The 16597-nt window shown below is 36.6% G+C and overlaps 1 protein-coding gene across 2 annotated transcripts; it reads left to right on the plus strand.

The window, feature by feature from the left end:
* LOC113015298 (C-type lectin domain family 4 member E-like) lies at positions 1 to 16070 on the plus strand. 2 transcript variants are annotated; one of them, XM_026157256.1, is made up of 8 exons: positions 1 to 125; positions 313 to 393; positions 2405 to 2518; positions 2723 to 2800; positions 2886 to 2951; positions 3061 to 3212; positions 3328 to 3452; positions 15375 to 16070. In XM_026157256.1, exons 1-8 carry the CDS (start codon positions 62 to 64, stop codon positions 15580 to 15582), a joined length of 888 nt encoding a protein of 295 aa, XP_026013041.1. In that variant the 5' UTR covers positions 1 to 61; the 3' UTR covers positions 15583 to 16070. The 2 variants fall into 2 exon arrangements, with proteins under 2 accessions (XP_026013041.1, XP_026013040.1); XM_026157255.1 differs by lacking the exon at positions 15375 to 16070 and adding an exon at positions 3545 to 3828.
* Positions 16071 to 16597: the final 527 nt, after the last annotated feature.

The raw sequence follows: 16597 nt of genomic DNA on the forward strand, positions 1-16597 counted from the left end.
TGCTGTGAAACTTCTCTTTTAGAACTGCTAATACACAGCAGCCACACACACACACAGCAAAATGCCTGAAGCTGAGGTAGTATACTCCGATGTGAAGCTTGCAAGAGGAAAAAAGAGAGCCAATGGTGAGACTTTTCTAGTCATCTTACTACATGTAGAAGATTCCTAAAAGAATCTCTGAAAAGCTGTTTATATTACATCTTAGGTGTGAGTGTAATGTGAACACAGTGATTTATTTTACAGCCGCTCATTTTATTGGCAGCCATTTTCAGTGGTAGCTGCGCAACAATCCGGTTTCATCTTTCATTACAGAGGCCGTTACCACATCGACTGACTCGACTTACTCTGAAATCAAGATCTCAAAGACTCAGCCATCCACAGCAGAGCTGTCTGGTAGGAAAACAGCAGTAATTAATAAACAGGAGGATTAACTGTGAGCTCCAGTTAGTGTCTGTTATTAAGTAAACAGACAACAGAGGAAGCACTTTTTCCTAAAATAAAGCAGAAATGTGTTTTTTGGTCAAACAGAGCTCTGTCATTGAAAACAAAACATCCACCTAAATCAGTAAAAAGAAAAAAAGCAGAACATTTGTTCCAAAATTGTAGCTTTATGTAAATTTTAAAAAGAAGGTCAAAATGTGTGCAACACATAAACACACCAAACTTTTACAGTAGTACTTAAGACAAAAAGATGACAATGATGAATATGAGATAAATGATAGACATCACTGCACCACAGAGGCTGTCAGTATAAAAAGTAGCTGAAATAAAATTATTAAAGAACAAAAACAAAATTGTAGTTGAGTTGTCACCACACTTTATTCTAAATTTAATGTAAATTAAATTTGACAACATCAGACCCACTCGTTTTTTTAAGTGTCTCATTTACAAGTTTCCCCATTTTTTAAAAAAAATTTGGGGTTTCTTTTTTTGTTTATACTGAGGAAATTATAAAGAGACGTAAAAGTTAATTAAAAAATGAGGAAGTGGTTCTGAAGGAGTGGTTCCTTTAAATAAATTAGTTTCTCTGTGTGTGCATGCATGTTAATGTCGATGCAGTTTCTTTACATTTCTCTGAAACCACTGGTCCGTCTTATTGCAGAAGAGGAACTACGGTGCTGAGCTTGAGGTTGTCTCGAGGAGCAGTTCTCTGCTAAAAGATCATTTGCATAAAATTGGTCAATTTTAGTCCCCAAAAGACCGACTCTGACCAGACACTCTGCTCATTTATCTAAACGAAACTTGTAGCTCCATGCAACCCGTTTTTCTTTGTCCCTCGGTTCCTCCTCACTCTCTACTTCATTTTTAAAAAAATTAAAATTGTTAAACATTGTTAACATTGTTTTTTATTTTTCCTTATTTGTAGTCCACATAAGACAGTTAGTGGATGCACAGTTTCATCCAGGAGATTAGTTTTCATATCATTTTTGTTTTAATTAGTTTACCAGTATATTTTTGACTTGTAACTGTTGTCCTCATCCACCGTTTGGTTAGATGTATATTGACAATAAAACTTTACGGGGTTAGTTGAGTAAAAGGACATACTCTGGGTTAAAATGCACCCTCTTACACCTTTAACCATGTAAGAAGCATCTCCTTCATTTTTCAGGCTTTGTTACAAACATGTTTGTGAAGTTTACAAGTATGAGAATACAGTTGCCTGGGAAATAGCTCATCAGGCATCTGCAGTACAAAAGATCTTCTTTACTAAAAGTTCTACTTCCTCTTACTGACATGTTATTTTTTAATAAAAATGTAATTTCCTTTAAAATTATTTCATGCAAACTGCTGATATGTGTTTATTCTTGGCTAAAGATTTTGTCCTAATTCTCTCCACATAAGCACTCAGGATAACAAATATATATTTCTTTGATGCTGTAATTAATGCAAAGCCAGCGTTCTCCTTAATCTTCATCTTTTTTCGACTGCTTCCTTTAGGGGGTGATGACAGGGGGCGTATTGCTAGCATCCTCCTTTTACAACATCCATGTATCTTCTCTGTGGTCATTCTTATTGGCAGCTCCATCTTCAACATCCTTTGTCCACTTTAACCACTGTTGCTTCTCTGCACATTTCCAAACCATCTCAGCCTCACCTCTCTAACTTTGTCTCTAAACCACTCGACCTGAGTTGTCATACTCATCTGCCTGCACTCTTTTCTTCATCTCTCTTACGGTTCAGTCAAATACGTTATTGTTTGTCTTGCTTATAAGTCATATGTTTACCTTTGAGGTTGGTGTGTTTTAAATCTGTGATTCTGTGCTCGAAGAACAAGCCAGTGAATCGTGTTCTTTGTACAAATACAGTGAGAACATTAACATCTAAAATCTAGCTCAATAAAATTCTCAACCACATTTACACCACATCTCACATCTCTAACGTGTTTCCTTTTCTCACTATTCAGAGGATCCTCAACAAGCTGTGGTGAGGAAAGGGTCAAAGGTCACCTCAGAGAGAGTGGTCCTGGTGGTTCTCGGTGTTCTCCTGGCAGCTGCTCTCATTGCTCTGTGTTTTACCAGTGAGTTAACATTAGAATTTAATAAGACTTAAAGTAAAATCAATTATTTTAAGTAATGTTAAGAAGAATAATGCTTCTGTTTAATGTTTCCCCAAAATACTGTCTTTTACATTTTCAGAGCTATAAGAATGTTTTCAGTGTAAAGAAAAATGTTTACTGACTAATTTATTTGTTTGTGTATTTGTTTGATCTTTTTTAAATCAGCATTTGAAATAATTAAAACTAACAAGAAGGTCAAATATCTGGAAGATGACAAAATGAAGTGTGATAATAATCTCACAGGTATGAATATTTAAGATACACTTTGATATTTGGTCAGACATTCCTGATGAATGACTGATGACTGTTTTATTCTTTATTCTAACAGAGACTCTCTCTAAGATAAAACCATGCAGCACGGTGCAGCCGACCTGTCCAGCACCTAAAGTAATGGGTAAGTTATGGATTTTGCCTCTGAGACACAAACTTCAAGCTAAGCTCACACAAACATGAACAGTGATTTCTTCCACCTGACTGAAGTCGTTGCTGTAATCTCTTCAAAGATGATCCTTGTTATAAATGTGAAGAAGGCTGGGAGCAACATGGAGGAAAGTGCTATTACTTCTCCATCAGTAAATCATCCTGGGAACAGAGCAGAGATGAATGTAGAGCTAAAAGAGGAGACCTGGTTAAGATAGACAGCAGAGAGGAGCAGGTATGAAACACTGCTGCAGGTTCATGTTCTTACATGTTATATCACATCTTTATGTTTCACCTTCTCAGCACAGAAAAGACTAACAAAGTCATTTTCATCTTCTTTTCCTGATCAGAAGCTCCTGGAGAGAAGACTGAGAGATGTAATGACTGAGGATGAGGACAAGTTCTGGATCGGACTGACAGACTCAGCAGTAGAGGGCAGATGGGTGTGGGTGGACAGATCACCACTGGATCAAAGGTTTGTTTGTTGTGAAAATATATTTTTTTCATTTCCAGAATTAAAGTTATCAGTTTTTACTAAACCAATTATTTTTGTTCTTCAACTCTTAGTTTGACGTTTTGGAGCATCAAAGGTGAGCCAGACAATTGGACAGGGGGCAAAGGTGAACATCATCCTGATGGAGAGGACTGTGCGAGAATGGGAGAACAAGGCGGAGCTGATGATCTGAAGTGTTGGTTTGATGCATTTTGCTCAAAGCCTCACAGAAGTATTTGTGAGAAAGCAGAAGTAAAAGGAAAGTTTAAAAAAGTATGTGACTGAAATTCACATATGAAACACCAGGATGAAGTGATGCAATTATTAAAATAATGCCACAAACAGAAACAAAATGAACATAGTAAAATCAACATGAGTAATATTTTGCATCTGATACTTTTTAATTTTGAAGCGATTAACACGAACAAGAAATGTGGGAGCTCCTGTGAAATTCATTAATTTTTATAATAAAATAATAAATTATCCTGTTTTGTAAACTTAAAGCCATCTAGAAAGTTAAAAAGTATTTTGGATACTGAATCAATGAGTACATCATATAACAGAAGAACCTATGAATTATTTATTATCACTTTTACAGGAAAAAGAAACGAAGAAAGAAAGACATGTGAAGTGTTACAATGGAATAAGTAATTCACGTCAGTGTTATTAAAAATAGGAATGCAACATTTAACATCGATTCATCCAGTACAAGAAAAGGAGGCTGTGGTTCTCAGAGTTTTCAGTGTGAGAAGCTGTTTGTAAATGTGGTAAATGATACACATTTCTTAACTCTCACATCTGTGACTCCTGAAAAACCTCTGACAGTGTGGTGCTGCTGTTGTTTTTTTCTTTTTTCAAATGTGTGTTTGAATGACAAGAAATTAAATGAGCAACAGAACATTTGCTGTTGTTGTAAAATCCTGTCGGCTTCTTGTGTTAACCCGCTTTTTTTTGCGGGGGGAGGGGGGCATCCAGGATCTGAAGCAAAATCAGCAATAAATTATAAATCATTAGATATCATTACATATTATTAATAGATATTAATCAATTGATCAATTGTTAAAGAAGGATCTTAAGTTTAAGATTTCAAGTGCATTTTTAATTTTAAGTGGAGTGCGATCCTAAGTTGCACCACAAGAGGGCGCTTCCAGGTCTGGCACAAAGTTCTGCCCATAGTATCCTAGACATTCAGACCTGTAGATACTGTACCTTTATACAGATGACTGGGAGATCATGCACATTAAAATAAAGCATTTTAAGATTTAATAATGAATAAAGATAAATGAATGAATTTCCAAATCACTTTAGTTTATTATACATTTATTATACTTCTTTAGTTTGAAATTACTTTGATTGTCTTTTATTGATTTATACATTAATAAATTAATTATTACTAATAAATTATTTGATAATTCAAATAGTGGCAAAAACCCCACTGTCTAATCTGTTAAACACATCTGTAATTCTAAACCTCGACCATAGAGAAGAGAGGCAAAAATGTCTCATTATTTATTTATTTTAAGTTTCAGCTGATCATCGTATCACTTTTTTCCGATGCTGTTCTAAGATCTTTTTGTTTTATTATGTTGTAATTAACAAAATCTTTGTTTATTTAATTCATTAATCAGCATTTGAAGACATGAGAGACAAAGAAACATTAAAACAATTGGAAGGTCTCAAAAATAAAGCTGTAAATAAAAAACTGTAAACTTGTGCAGTATTCACATTTCTTTAGTGTTTTTGATCAACATTTTAATATAAGTTGGGGAATTTCTGTTATAGCACCAAATTTATAAGAAAAGACAACTTATTAAGTCATTGATAAATTAAATAGAGCATTTTTAAATAATTTGAAAGAGTTTTGTTATTTTTATTTTGTTAAGTTTCTGTAACAAGAATCTTACTGAACTTCTAATAAAGCAGAGATTAATGTAGAGCTAAATGTTGAGCCGAACATGAACCAGCATGAGGGTTCATGTTCTTATGCATTGAATCACATTGTTATGTTTCATCATCTCAGCACAGAAAAATTCAACAAGGAGCTCGGGAAGAAAGAGACTGGAGTTTAAAAAATGTCCTAAATTTAACCTAAACTTCCTAAACTAAGCTTGCTTCTACCACGACCTGTGTGACTCAGAACCTACACAGATATTTCCAGTGAGGTCATTTCCTCAACGGTTTCTGTTCAGACATTTCTGGAGAGAAGAATGAGAAACATCATGAATGAAGATGACAAGTTGTGGATCAGACTGACAGATTCAGCAGTAGAGGGAAGATATTTGTGGTTGGATGGTTCAGGACTGTGTAAAAGGCTTGATTGTTGAGAAAACTTTAGGTTGTGCCAAATTTGTGAAACAACTATTTTAACAAGGCCCTAAAATATCACCTCATCTCATGGGCAGTTCCTCATTTTGTTCTGCTTTAATACTTTTTATTTTTATCTTCCTTTTAACCGCCTGCAAATGTGATACAACTCATAAAACTGTTGTTGCATTTGTATGCAAGAGATCAGCACACTGTACCACAGGGTCAGACATTTCAACAATAAATAAAGAAACCTTGCATCAGTTATAATAAAAGCAGTTATTCTGACAGGAGGAGTCTCAGTCTCAGTCTTCAACAGCAACACAACATATTTTGGCTTGTCTTCCTTCTCCCACCCCAACCGGTCGCAGCAGATGGCCCCGCCCCGAGTCTGGTTCTGCTGGAGGTTTCTTCCTGTTAAAAGGGAGTTTTTCCTTCCCACTGTCGCCAAAGTGCTTGCTCATAGGGGGTGATATGATTGTTGTGCTTTTCTCTGTATATATTCTTGAAGTGTGTAACTTATAATATAAAGCACCTTTGAGGCGACTATTTGTTGTGATTTGGTGCTGTATAAATAAATTGAATTGAATTTCAGTGTTGATTGTTTACATTTTTTCTCATGTTTCCACACAAACGGACACTGGAGAGCAGGATTATTCAGCTCATGCTTTGAGATGTTTGAGAATGTTAGAAATAAACAAGTGTTGTTAAGAAAGAAACATTTCCATGAAACGAATGTTTTTTGATGAAAGAGTTTTCATAGTTGACAGTTTAGTTTTTACAATGGGTTTTAGTGTTTTAGCAATTCAGAAAACTGTAAAATAGTTTTGGGTCAAGTGTTTGGTTTTGAAAGACAAGTCGAAGGTTTTGTGTGTGTTTATCACACTTGTGGCTAATGATGTGAGGGTACATATAAGCCAGAGCACTGGTTTGTGAGGCACTACAATGGATAGAAATCAAAGAAGAGGAGTTCGTGTGAGAGGAGGCTGAGCAGGTCAAGGTGGTTGAGGTGGTCAGAGAGGAGAAAGAACATTAAAATCAGATGAAATCAGAGCTACTGTGATTGACCATGTTCTTGTCCATGGTATGACAATGAAGGAGGCCGGACTAAGGGTACAACCAAACATCAGTAGATTCACCGTGTCCACCATAACCCAAACATTTAGAGAAGAGCACAGGTAGTTACCTTTTTTGACATCATATTATGTAAATGTTGACAACAATTACATATGTACAATGACTGTACTATATACTGTACCACAGTAAACATGTTTTAGTACATCACTATGCCAGTGTACTGAGGTACTGTAATGGAGGGTTAGTCTGACTGTTTGTAGGCATATTCCATGTATGTATTTTTGTAAGTGCATTTTCTCTTTTGTAGAATTGAAAGACTGCCACATGGGGGTGGTAGGACATCTATGTTCTCCCCACACAATTACAGTTTTTTCTGATTGCTTAAGCACATTTTTTGTAACTATTGGCTATTTTTGCAAAACTCTACACACAAATAAGAAAACCTGTCACCCAATTATCAAAACATTGTAGTTCTCTTGCAAAAGCGAACACAGCTATATTAACTCTTCACACCTTCGTAAAAATGGTGTTTTCGTATCAAACAGTACACACAAGCCATCATCTACTAAGCACACAATGCGCCAACTGCAAACTGATGGTATGAATACAAAACACATCTGGCTTTTGCTTTCTCTGTGTACAGATGTCAATTTGAGGTCACACTTTTGTCATAGTGTCATGTAAACATACAAGGATCCAAACTTCAAGTATTGGTGTTTATTCACACTCATCAAAACCAAGACGAAGTCAGAACACAAAATAGGAATTTCACAAAAAAAAGGGGAAAAAAAGACAATCAGCCTACATCATGTCGTCTTTCTGGGTCTGGCCACAAAATTTCGTCCACATCGCATGCGATATCCTTCAGTCCAAGGCACCGGCGAAAATATCTCCTTGAATGCCGTATCCAGGCCTGACATGATGCCTGGTCAATATCTCCACATGCCTCCTCCATTGCCTCCAGGGCTACCTGTTGATGAAGGTGACGGTCGTACACTTTCCAGCGCCAGGCAGAGAAGAACTCCTCAATGGGATTTAAGAATGGAGAGTATGGAGGGAGGTTGAGTGCCATGAAGGATGGGTGGTCTGTAAACCAGTTGCGGACCAAAGCAGCCCTATGGAAACTAACATTGTCCCATATGATGACATATTGGGTCTGCTCTGGTCTCTGAACAGTGAGCATGTCATGCAAGGTGTCCAGGAATGCAATAATGTGTGCAGTGTTGTATGGGCCTATGGTTGCATGATGGTGAACAACACCATTTTGGCTTATAGCTGCACACATGGTTATGTTACCACCACGTTGTCCTGGGACATTGATGATGGCACAGTGTCCAATAATGTTCCTGCCACATCTCCTGGTTTTACTGAGGTTAAAACCGGCCTCATCTACAAAAAGTAGCTCATGTCCCATTGCATCTGCTTCTAGTTCCATCACTCTCTGGACAAGACAAAACAAATGCAACACATCAGGCCCATGCACAGCACTACAGTATGCACTTCCAAATTCAGAACCAATGACACTAGCTTACCTGCACACAGTCATATCGCAGTTGCTTTACACGTTCTGTGTTTCTCTCGAAAGGAACTCTGTAAATTTGTTTCATTCTTATTCTGTGGCGCGTAAGTACACAACTTGGTGCAGAAATGCTTGCACTGTGTATATTTTGAAAGATGGTGTCATTATCAATTATGCGCTGCTGTATTTCGCGCATTCTTATTGCATTATTGGCAATCACCATGTTCACTATATGGGTCTCTTGCTCTGGAGTGAACATTCTGCCTCTGCCCCCAACATCTGGACGTCTAGCAATTCTGTAAAGTAACAATTTCAGTATTTTTGCATGTATGGTACTGTTGTGTTTCTCTGGCAGTGCTACAAAGTACTTACCGATTCTCATTTCGAAATGTCCTAATGATGCTTGCCACAGTGTAGTGGCTCAGTTTAGGCTGAACCCGTTGGCCAGCTTCCCTCAGGGTCATCCCATGGTTGATGACATGGTCCACTATTGTAGCTCTGATGTCATCAGTTATTCTGTTTCTTACTCTTCTTACCCTCTTTCCCCTCCTCGTCCTCTTCTTGCTCCTCCTTGTCCTCTTCCTCTTAACTTCCTCTAACCCTCTTGCTTCTTCACCTCCACGTCCTCTTCCTCCAACTTCTTCACCTCCATGTCCTCTCCCTCGGCCTCCTCTGATTCTCATTCTTCTAAAAATCTGATATTTTTGTTTACAAGGTTACAAGAACAAAATATTTATCACCACAAATTGAGGCCATATAAATGCTTTCATACAACATATTTTGCAACACAGAAATAACTGAAGAAAAAAACAGTCCCTCTGGTTGATTAGTGGTGTGGGTTTTTTTTTTTTGTTGCTCTTTACTTCTTACTAGTTCAGTCTGAATGCATGTTGTGCTTTTTTTCTCAGCGCAGAAAGGGAAGTGAATTACCCATAGTTTAAAAAAAAGTCAGATTCTGAGGAAGTGAGGCAGTTTATAAGCCCTCCTCATTTTTCAGTGTTGTCTATTGTCAGTGATGCTGACAAAGCTGTAAAATGTCTGAATGTCTGCAGAACTTTGCTCTGGTGTGAACTTTACCAAAGGAGACAGAAAGGTAAATGGAGACCTGACCTGGATGACTGAGAACCTTCACAGACATACGGTAAATGGAGACTGTAATCTTTTCTGTTTGTGTGTCTATGAGAGAAAAGTTTTGTAAGAAAAACCTTATAAAATCCTTTTATTCTGTTTGCTGCATTTTAGTTTAATGTGAATATAGTGAAGTTATAAACACACATTTTACCAGCAGCCATGAGTATTCAAACCACACCAGTCTGCAATCTAGTTTTGTGTTTTTGTTGCAGACGCTGTTACTCTGAAGTTAAGACCTTAAGTGTGATTTGCCACAGTAGAGCTGCCTGGTAGGTAAAGAGCAGAAATAAACATGAGTATGAACTATGAGTCCAGTCAGCGTCCATTATGAGAATGCTATTATGTCTCTCACTGTTGTTGTTGTGTTTGTTAATTGCTGAGAGAAACAAACTGAAGACAAGATTTGCCTTTTTACTGAAGAGTCAAAGTGAGGAAGTGGCTCTGAAGTCTGTCATCTCCTTATTTGTATGTGTGTGTTTGTGCATTGTCTTTGTGTATCTACTTCATACTCTGCAGGCGTATTGCTGACGAGGAAGTGCAGTGTCTGTTTTTAGCTTCCTTGTGAAGTTCTCAGTTAAATTTTACTAACTTTTAGCTGAGTTAGTGGTCTTTGAGTTATTAGGAAAAATCCAAGAAAAGCTTAAACAAAAGCAAAGCATAAAGAAAAACTTATTCATGGCTTCATCCTTTCTAGACCGGATTACTGCAATTCTGCACATCTTTTAACAGGTGCTAGAATATATGAACAAATCACTCCAGCTGTAGCAGATTTTTGAGATTTGATGAGATTTTAAGATTCTTGGTATGGCACTCAGTTATTTAAGCAAACTCCTCAACATGTATAACTCTAAATGAGCACTGAGATCGTCTCGCCAGATGCTCTTAGTACAACTGAGATTGAATCATAGAGGAGGTTGGGCCTTCGCAGTTGCAGCGCCTAGACTCTGGAATAACTTGCCAGATGATATTCGTACTTCAGAGTCTTTCAGTCTTTCAAATCGTGTCTTAAAACTCACTTTTTTACGTTGGCTTTTAATTCAAGTTCACTTTGAGTACCATCAGACTTTTTTTGTTACGTTTGTTTTGTTTTTATGTTACACGTTGTCATTGCCTCATCTCAATTATCTGTATTTGTTTTTCTATTGCTTTCTCATGTTCTTAACTAATTGTGAAGAACTTTGGTCAATGCTGTTGCATTTAAATGTGCTATAGAAATAAAATTGATTTGATTTGATATTTTAGTATCAATGAACACTGAATGAGATAAAAAGTAGCAGAAAAAACATCCCCAACTGTTTAGCTGAGCTAGAAAGCCTGTGCCAGGCTATAAACATTTAAACAACACTCAAACACCTTAATGCTTAATGTTTCAGTAGGTAGCTGCTCATAGATATATACACATCTATGTATATTAACATTAAAATTGTTTGTGTGTGTAGCACTTGGCACCTTTTGTGATGGTAAAAAATTATGAGTTGGTTCATTACATTTTGAGTTAAATATATTTTCTATCCAACAAATTTAAAAAGCAAAGGAACTTTACATACGTTTTTTTAGGGTTAGTAATAATACTTTATCATATTAAATAATAATAATAATAATAATAATAATAATAATAATAATACTTAAGTAATGTTCTTGGCAAAGTATTTGATAAAGTTAAAAAAAATTACCACAGCTTTGTTCAAACAGATTTACAACCATGTAAGAAGTTTCTCCATTTTTTGGATTACCAGGTAACTAAAAGTAAATATGCACAGTGCCCTAAACCAACAAAGTTATTTACTAACACATTGTAGTAAATAATTGCACAACAAAGAATCCCTGTGTGCCCTGATTCCCCTTCTGTATCTCTGCTCCCGTGATACTCGTGCTCACTGCCTTCTCATTCCCGCACTCCTGCTGGAAAATCCACAGAGGCAGCTGTTAGCACACACCTAAATATCAACAGACTAACACTCACTGATTATGCTGAAAACACTGACGGGTGGTCACACAACAACCCAGCGTCGAGGAGAACTCAGCCACACTGCTATGTACCTCTGTCGACAATCCTGGTCAGCTGCAGGTGTGTGTGATCATCCTCCTCAGGTGTGGCCAACCTCCCAACGGGACACACCCACCAGGCCTGATGGTGCCTGAAAACCAGACCTCTGGAACGCGCACACACGCACACACAAATACCTATACACACAAACCTGAAAACCAGGGACACAAGCCACAAACCAGCAAATATATAAACAAGTCCAAACTGCTCATCGACCCTGGGTCACTCAGACCGAGGTCCTTGACAATTTGTATTCCAGACATTCAGACCTGTAGATACTGTACCCTGATATGGATGACTAGGAAGTATTTCAAGATTTATTAATAAATAAAATTAATTGAATAAAATACGTTTTAGAAAATTCATTTCCAAGTTTTCTTTTTTAGTTTATTATACATTTATTATACTTAATGACTTTAGACTGTGATAATTATAGATAATTATAATCTGCTAAACACATCTGCAATTCTAGACCTCGACCACAGAGCAGAGGTGTCAGAAAAAAAAGTCTTATTATCTAGTTACTTTAAGTTCCAGATGATCAGCATACCATTTCTGTTTATCCAGTTTATTAATCAGCATTTGAACAAATGAGGGTCAAAGAAACATTTAAAAAACAGTCTCAAGGGTCTCAAAAATAAAGCTGTAAATAAAAATCTGTAAAACTTGTCATGACTGACCCCCTAAATCAGGGGTGTCAAACTCAAATACACAGTGGGCCAAAATTCAAAACTGAAACAAAGTCGCGGGCTAACATGAATATTTATTGAAATATATTTATTCATCCAGATATAAGAATGAATCTTTTCTTATGGACTCAAACACGTTTTGCTGAAAAACTGAATATGGAACAAGCAAAGCTTAATACTAAACAATATATATATTAGCTGTATAATACCAGTAGGCCAGCTCTAATAGTAATTTGGTATGGCTTCACGGGCCAAATGTAATTAGGCTGCAGGCCAAATTTGGCCCGCGGGCCAGAGTTTGACACCTATGCCCTAAATGGTTGTTTTGACAGTATTCACATTTCTTTAGTGTTTTTGATCAACATTTTAATATAAGTTGGGGGATTTCTGGTACAGCATCAAATTTATTAGAAAATACAACTAATTAAGCCATTAATAAATTAAATAGAGTATTTTTAAAAATTAAAAATTTCCTAAACTTAAAAAACTCCAGTCGCTTCTACCACGACCTGTGTGACTCAGAACCTACACAGATATTTCCAGTGAGGTCATTTCCTCAACTGTTTCTGTTCAGACATTTCTGGAGAGAAGAATGAGAAACATCATGAATGAAGATGACAAGTTGTGGATCAGATCAGATATTTGTGGGTGGATGGTTCAGGACTGTGTAAAAGGCTTGATTGTTGAGAAACCTTTAGGTTGTGCCAAATTTGTGAAACAACTATTTTAACAATGCCCTAAAATATCACCTCATCTCATGGGCAGTTCCTCATTTTGTTCTGTTTTAATACATTTTATTTTTATCTTCCTTTTAACCGCCTGCAAATGTGATACAACTCATAAAACTGTTGTTGCATTTGTATGCAAGAGATCAGCACAATGTACCACAGGGACAGATATTTCAACAATAAATAAAGAAACCTTCCTTCAGTTATAAAAACAGCAGTTATTCTGACAGGAGGAGCCAGACTGTAGATGAAGCCTCCTCCCTCCTCTTTAGGAACAGACCAACAGGGATTTTTAAGCTGTAAAAGAGAAGCCACGGTGAGTAAGGAAGCAATTAAATTGAGCATCAAAGCTAAGCTACATCTAGTTTCTATTAAATGTATAAAGAATTGAATCTATGATAAATAATAAAGGAAACATAATTTCAACATTTTGTTGTGTTTTGTGATTCAGAAACTGTTGGATTACGTCTGAAGTCAGGATCTTGAAGTTTCAGCATGATGAGTCGTCCGCAGAGCTTCATAGAAGGTAAGAACATTAATGTGGTGGTAAAACAACAGGAAGGTGACGGAGCTTCAGTCACATCTGAGTGATCATCATCAGACTTTTGATTAAAGTTATGATGTTTGTGCTGGAACAGAACAACATTATATGTATATGACTTAAAAATATGTAGAGCCCACATTCATTATTTAATCATATCAATTATTTTTCTTTATTTATTGCATAAATCAGAAATGTAACAGTCAAAAGTAATTGATGAAGAAAGAATGTTTAAAAGCAAAATGAAGATGTGAAGAGCAAAAACAAAAACAGGAACTGACCAAAAGGACGTGTGACATGTTAACATGTTTTAACTCAAGTGTTTCCTGTTCAAAGCATCTTAATCATCTTTAATGTTCTTGTATTGACACTCAGCTACAGTTCAGTGTACTTTAATAGTACTAAAATATTGTAGCATGACAAACTGTTTAAACTGTTGTAACTGATAAATACACACTTTTCTGAACTCTAACGTTGTGTCTCCTCTAAACGTTCATCAGGTGAAGCTCCTGACTCTCGGCATGAAAAATCAAACAGAGGGTCAAAGGTCACCACAGAGAGAGTGGCACTGGTGGTTCTCTGTATCCTGCTGGCAGCTGCTCTCATCGTTATTTATCGTCTCTGTCAGTTTGTGTGGTTTCCTTCGTCTTACTTAACTTAAAAAAAATCAATAATCTGATTTTCTGTAAATCAAATGAGAAAAATAATTACAGTGAAGGTGTAAAACACTGCAGATTGGACACACTGGCTCCGTTTTAATCATGTTGCAGCAAATTAAAGATGTGTCCAACTTTTCAGTGTTTTTCTTGTTTTCTGAAAAATCTGTTTGTTTCTCTCATTTTTAAATCAGCAGTTGAAAACATGAGAACTAAAGAAACACTGAAAACACAAAGCTACAAAAATCCTTTCAGTGTAAACAAACCTCACTGACTGACTGGTTTGTTTGTTCTTTTTTAATCAGCATTTGACAAAATTAGAACGAACAAACAGCTCGAAAACCTGAAACATCACAAAATGAAGTGTGAAAGTAATCTGACAGGTAAGCATATACAGCTGATTGTTTCTAACCTTCAGTCTAAATCAAACTCATGACACACAGCTGACTGGGCCTTTTTTACTTCATGTAAATGATTATTTGTTTTTAATTCAAACTTTAGATAAAAATAGATGATGAATGACTGATGACTGTTTTATTCTTTATTCTAACAGAGACTCTCTCTAAGATAAAATCATGCAGCACGGTGCAGCCGACCTGTCCAGCACCTAAAGTAATAGGTAAGTTATGGATTTTGTCTCTGAGACACAAACTTCAAGCTAAGCTCACACAAACATGAACAGTGATTTCTTCCACCTGACTGAAGTCGTTGCTGTAATCTCTTCAAAGATGATCCTTGTTATAAATGTGAAGAAGGTTGGGAGCTACATGGAGGAAAGTGCTATTACTTCTCCATCAGTAAATCATCCTGGGAACAGAGCAGAGATGAATGTAGAGCTAAAAGAGGAGACCTGGTTAAGATAGACAGCAGAGAGGAGCAGGTATGAAACACTGCTGCAGGTTCATGTTCTTACATGTTATATCACATCTTTATGTTTCACCTTCTCAGCACAGAAAAGACTAACAAAGTCATTTTCATCTTCTTTTCCTGATCAGAGGCTCCTGGAGAGAAGACTGAGAGATGTAATGACTGATGATGAGGACAAGTTCTGGATCGGACTGACAGACTCAGCATTAGAGGGCAGATGGGTGTGGGTGGATGGATCACACCTGCATCAACGGTTTGTTTGTTGTGAAAATATATTTTTTTCATTTCCAGAATTAAAGTTATCTGTTTTTACTAAACCAATTATTTTTGTTCTTCAACTCTTAGTTTGACGTTTTGGAGCAAAGGAGAGCCAGACAATTGGAACGGGACACATGAAGAACATCATCCTGATGGAGAGGACTGTGTGAGGATGGGAGATCAAGGTGGAGCTGATGATCTGAAGTGTTGGTTTGATGCATTTTGCTCAACGCCTCACAGAAGTATTTGTGAGAAAGCAGAAGTAAAAGGACAGTTTAAAAAAGTATGTGACTGAAATTCACATATGAAACACCAGGATGAAGTGATGCAATTATTAAAATAATGCCACAAACAGAAACAAAATGAACACAGTAAAATCAACATGAGTAATATTTTGCATCTGATACTTTTTAGTTTTGAAGCGATTAACACAAACAAGAAATGTGGGAGCACCTGTGAAATTCATTAATTTTTATAATAAAATAATAAATTATCCTGTTTTGTAAACTTAAAGCCATCTAGAAAGTTAAAAAGTATTTTGGATACTGAATCAATGAGTACATCATATAACAGAAGAACCTATGAATTATTTATTATCACTTTTACAGGAAAAAGAAAGGAACGAAGAAAGAAAGACGTGAAGTGTTACAATGGAATAAGTAATTCACGTCAGTGTTATTAAAAATAGGATTGCAACATTTAACATCGAGTCATCCAGTACAAGAAAAGGAGGCTGTGGTTCTCAGAGTTTTCAGTGTGAGAAGCTGTTTGTAAATGTGGTAAATGATATACATTTCTTAACTCTCACATCTGTGACCCCTGAAAAACCTCTGACAGTGTGGTGCTGCTGTTGTTTTTTTCTTTTTTCAAATGTGTGTTTGAATGACAAGTAATTAAATGAGCAACAGAACATTTGCTGTTGTTGTAAAATCCTGTCGGCTTCTTGTGTTAACCCACTTTTTTTTTGCGGGGGGAGGGGGGCATCCAGGATCTGAAGCAAAACCGGCGACAAATTATAAATCATTAGATATCATTACATATTATTAATAGATATTAATCAATTGATCAATTGTTAAAGAAGGATCTTAATTTTAAGATTTCAAGTGTATTTTTAATTTTAAGTGGAGTGCGATCCTAAGTTACACCACAAGAGGGCGCTTCCAGGTCTGGCACAAAGTTCTGCCCATAGACATTCAGACCTGTAGACAGAGGCGGAGCCAGACATTTGAAACACCCGGGGCTTAGCCCAAAAGGATAGTATGGGGGGGGGGGGGGGGGGGGGGGGTAGAAATGACTGAAAGATTAATTGG

The sequence above is a fragment of the Astatotilapia calliptera genome, chromosome 22 (genome assembly GCF_900246225.1).
Source record: "Astatotilapia calliptera chromosome 22, fAstCal1.2, whole genome shotgun sequence".
NCBI classification, from domain to species: Eukaryota; Metazoa; Chordata; class Actinopteri; order Cichliformes; family Cichlidae; genus Astatotilapia; species Astatotilapia calliptera.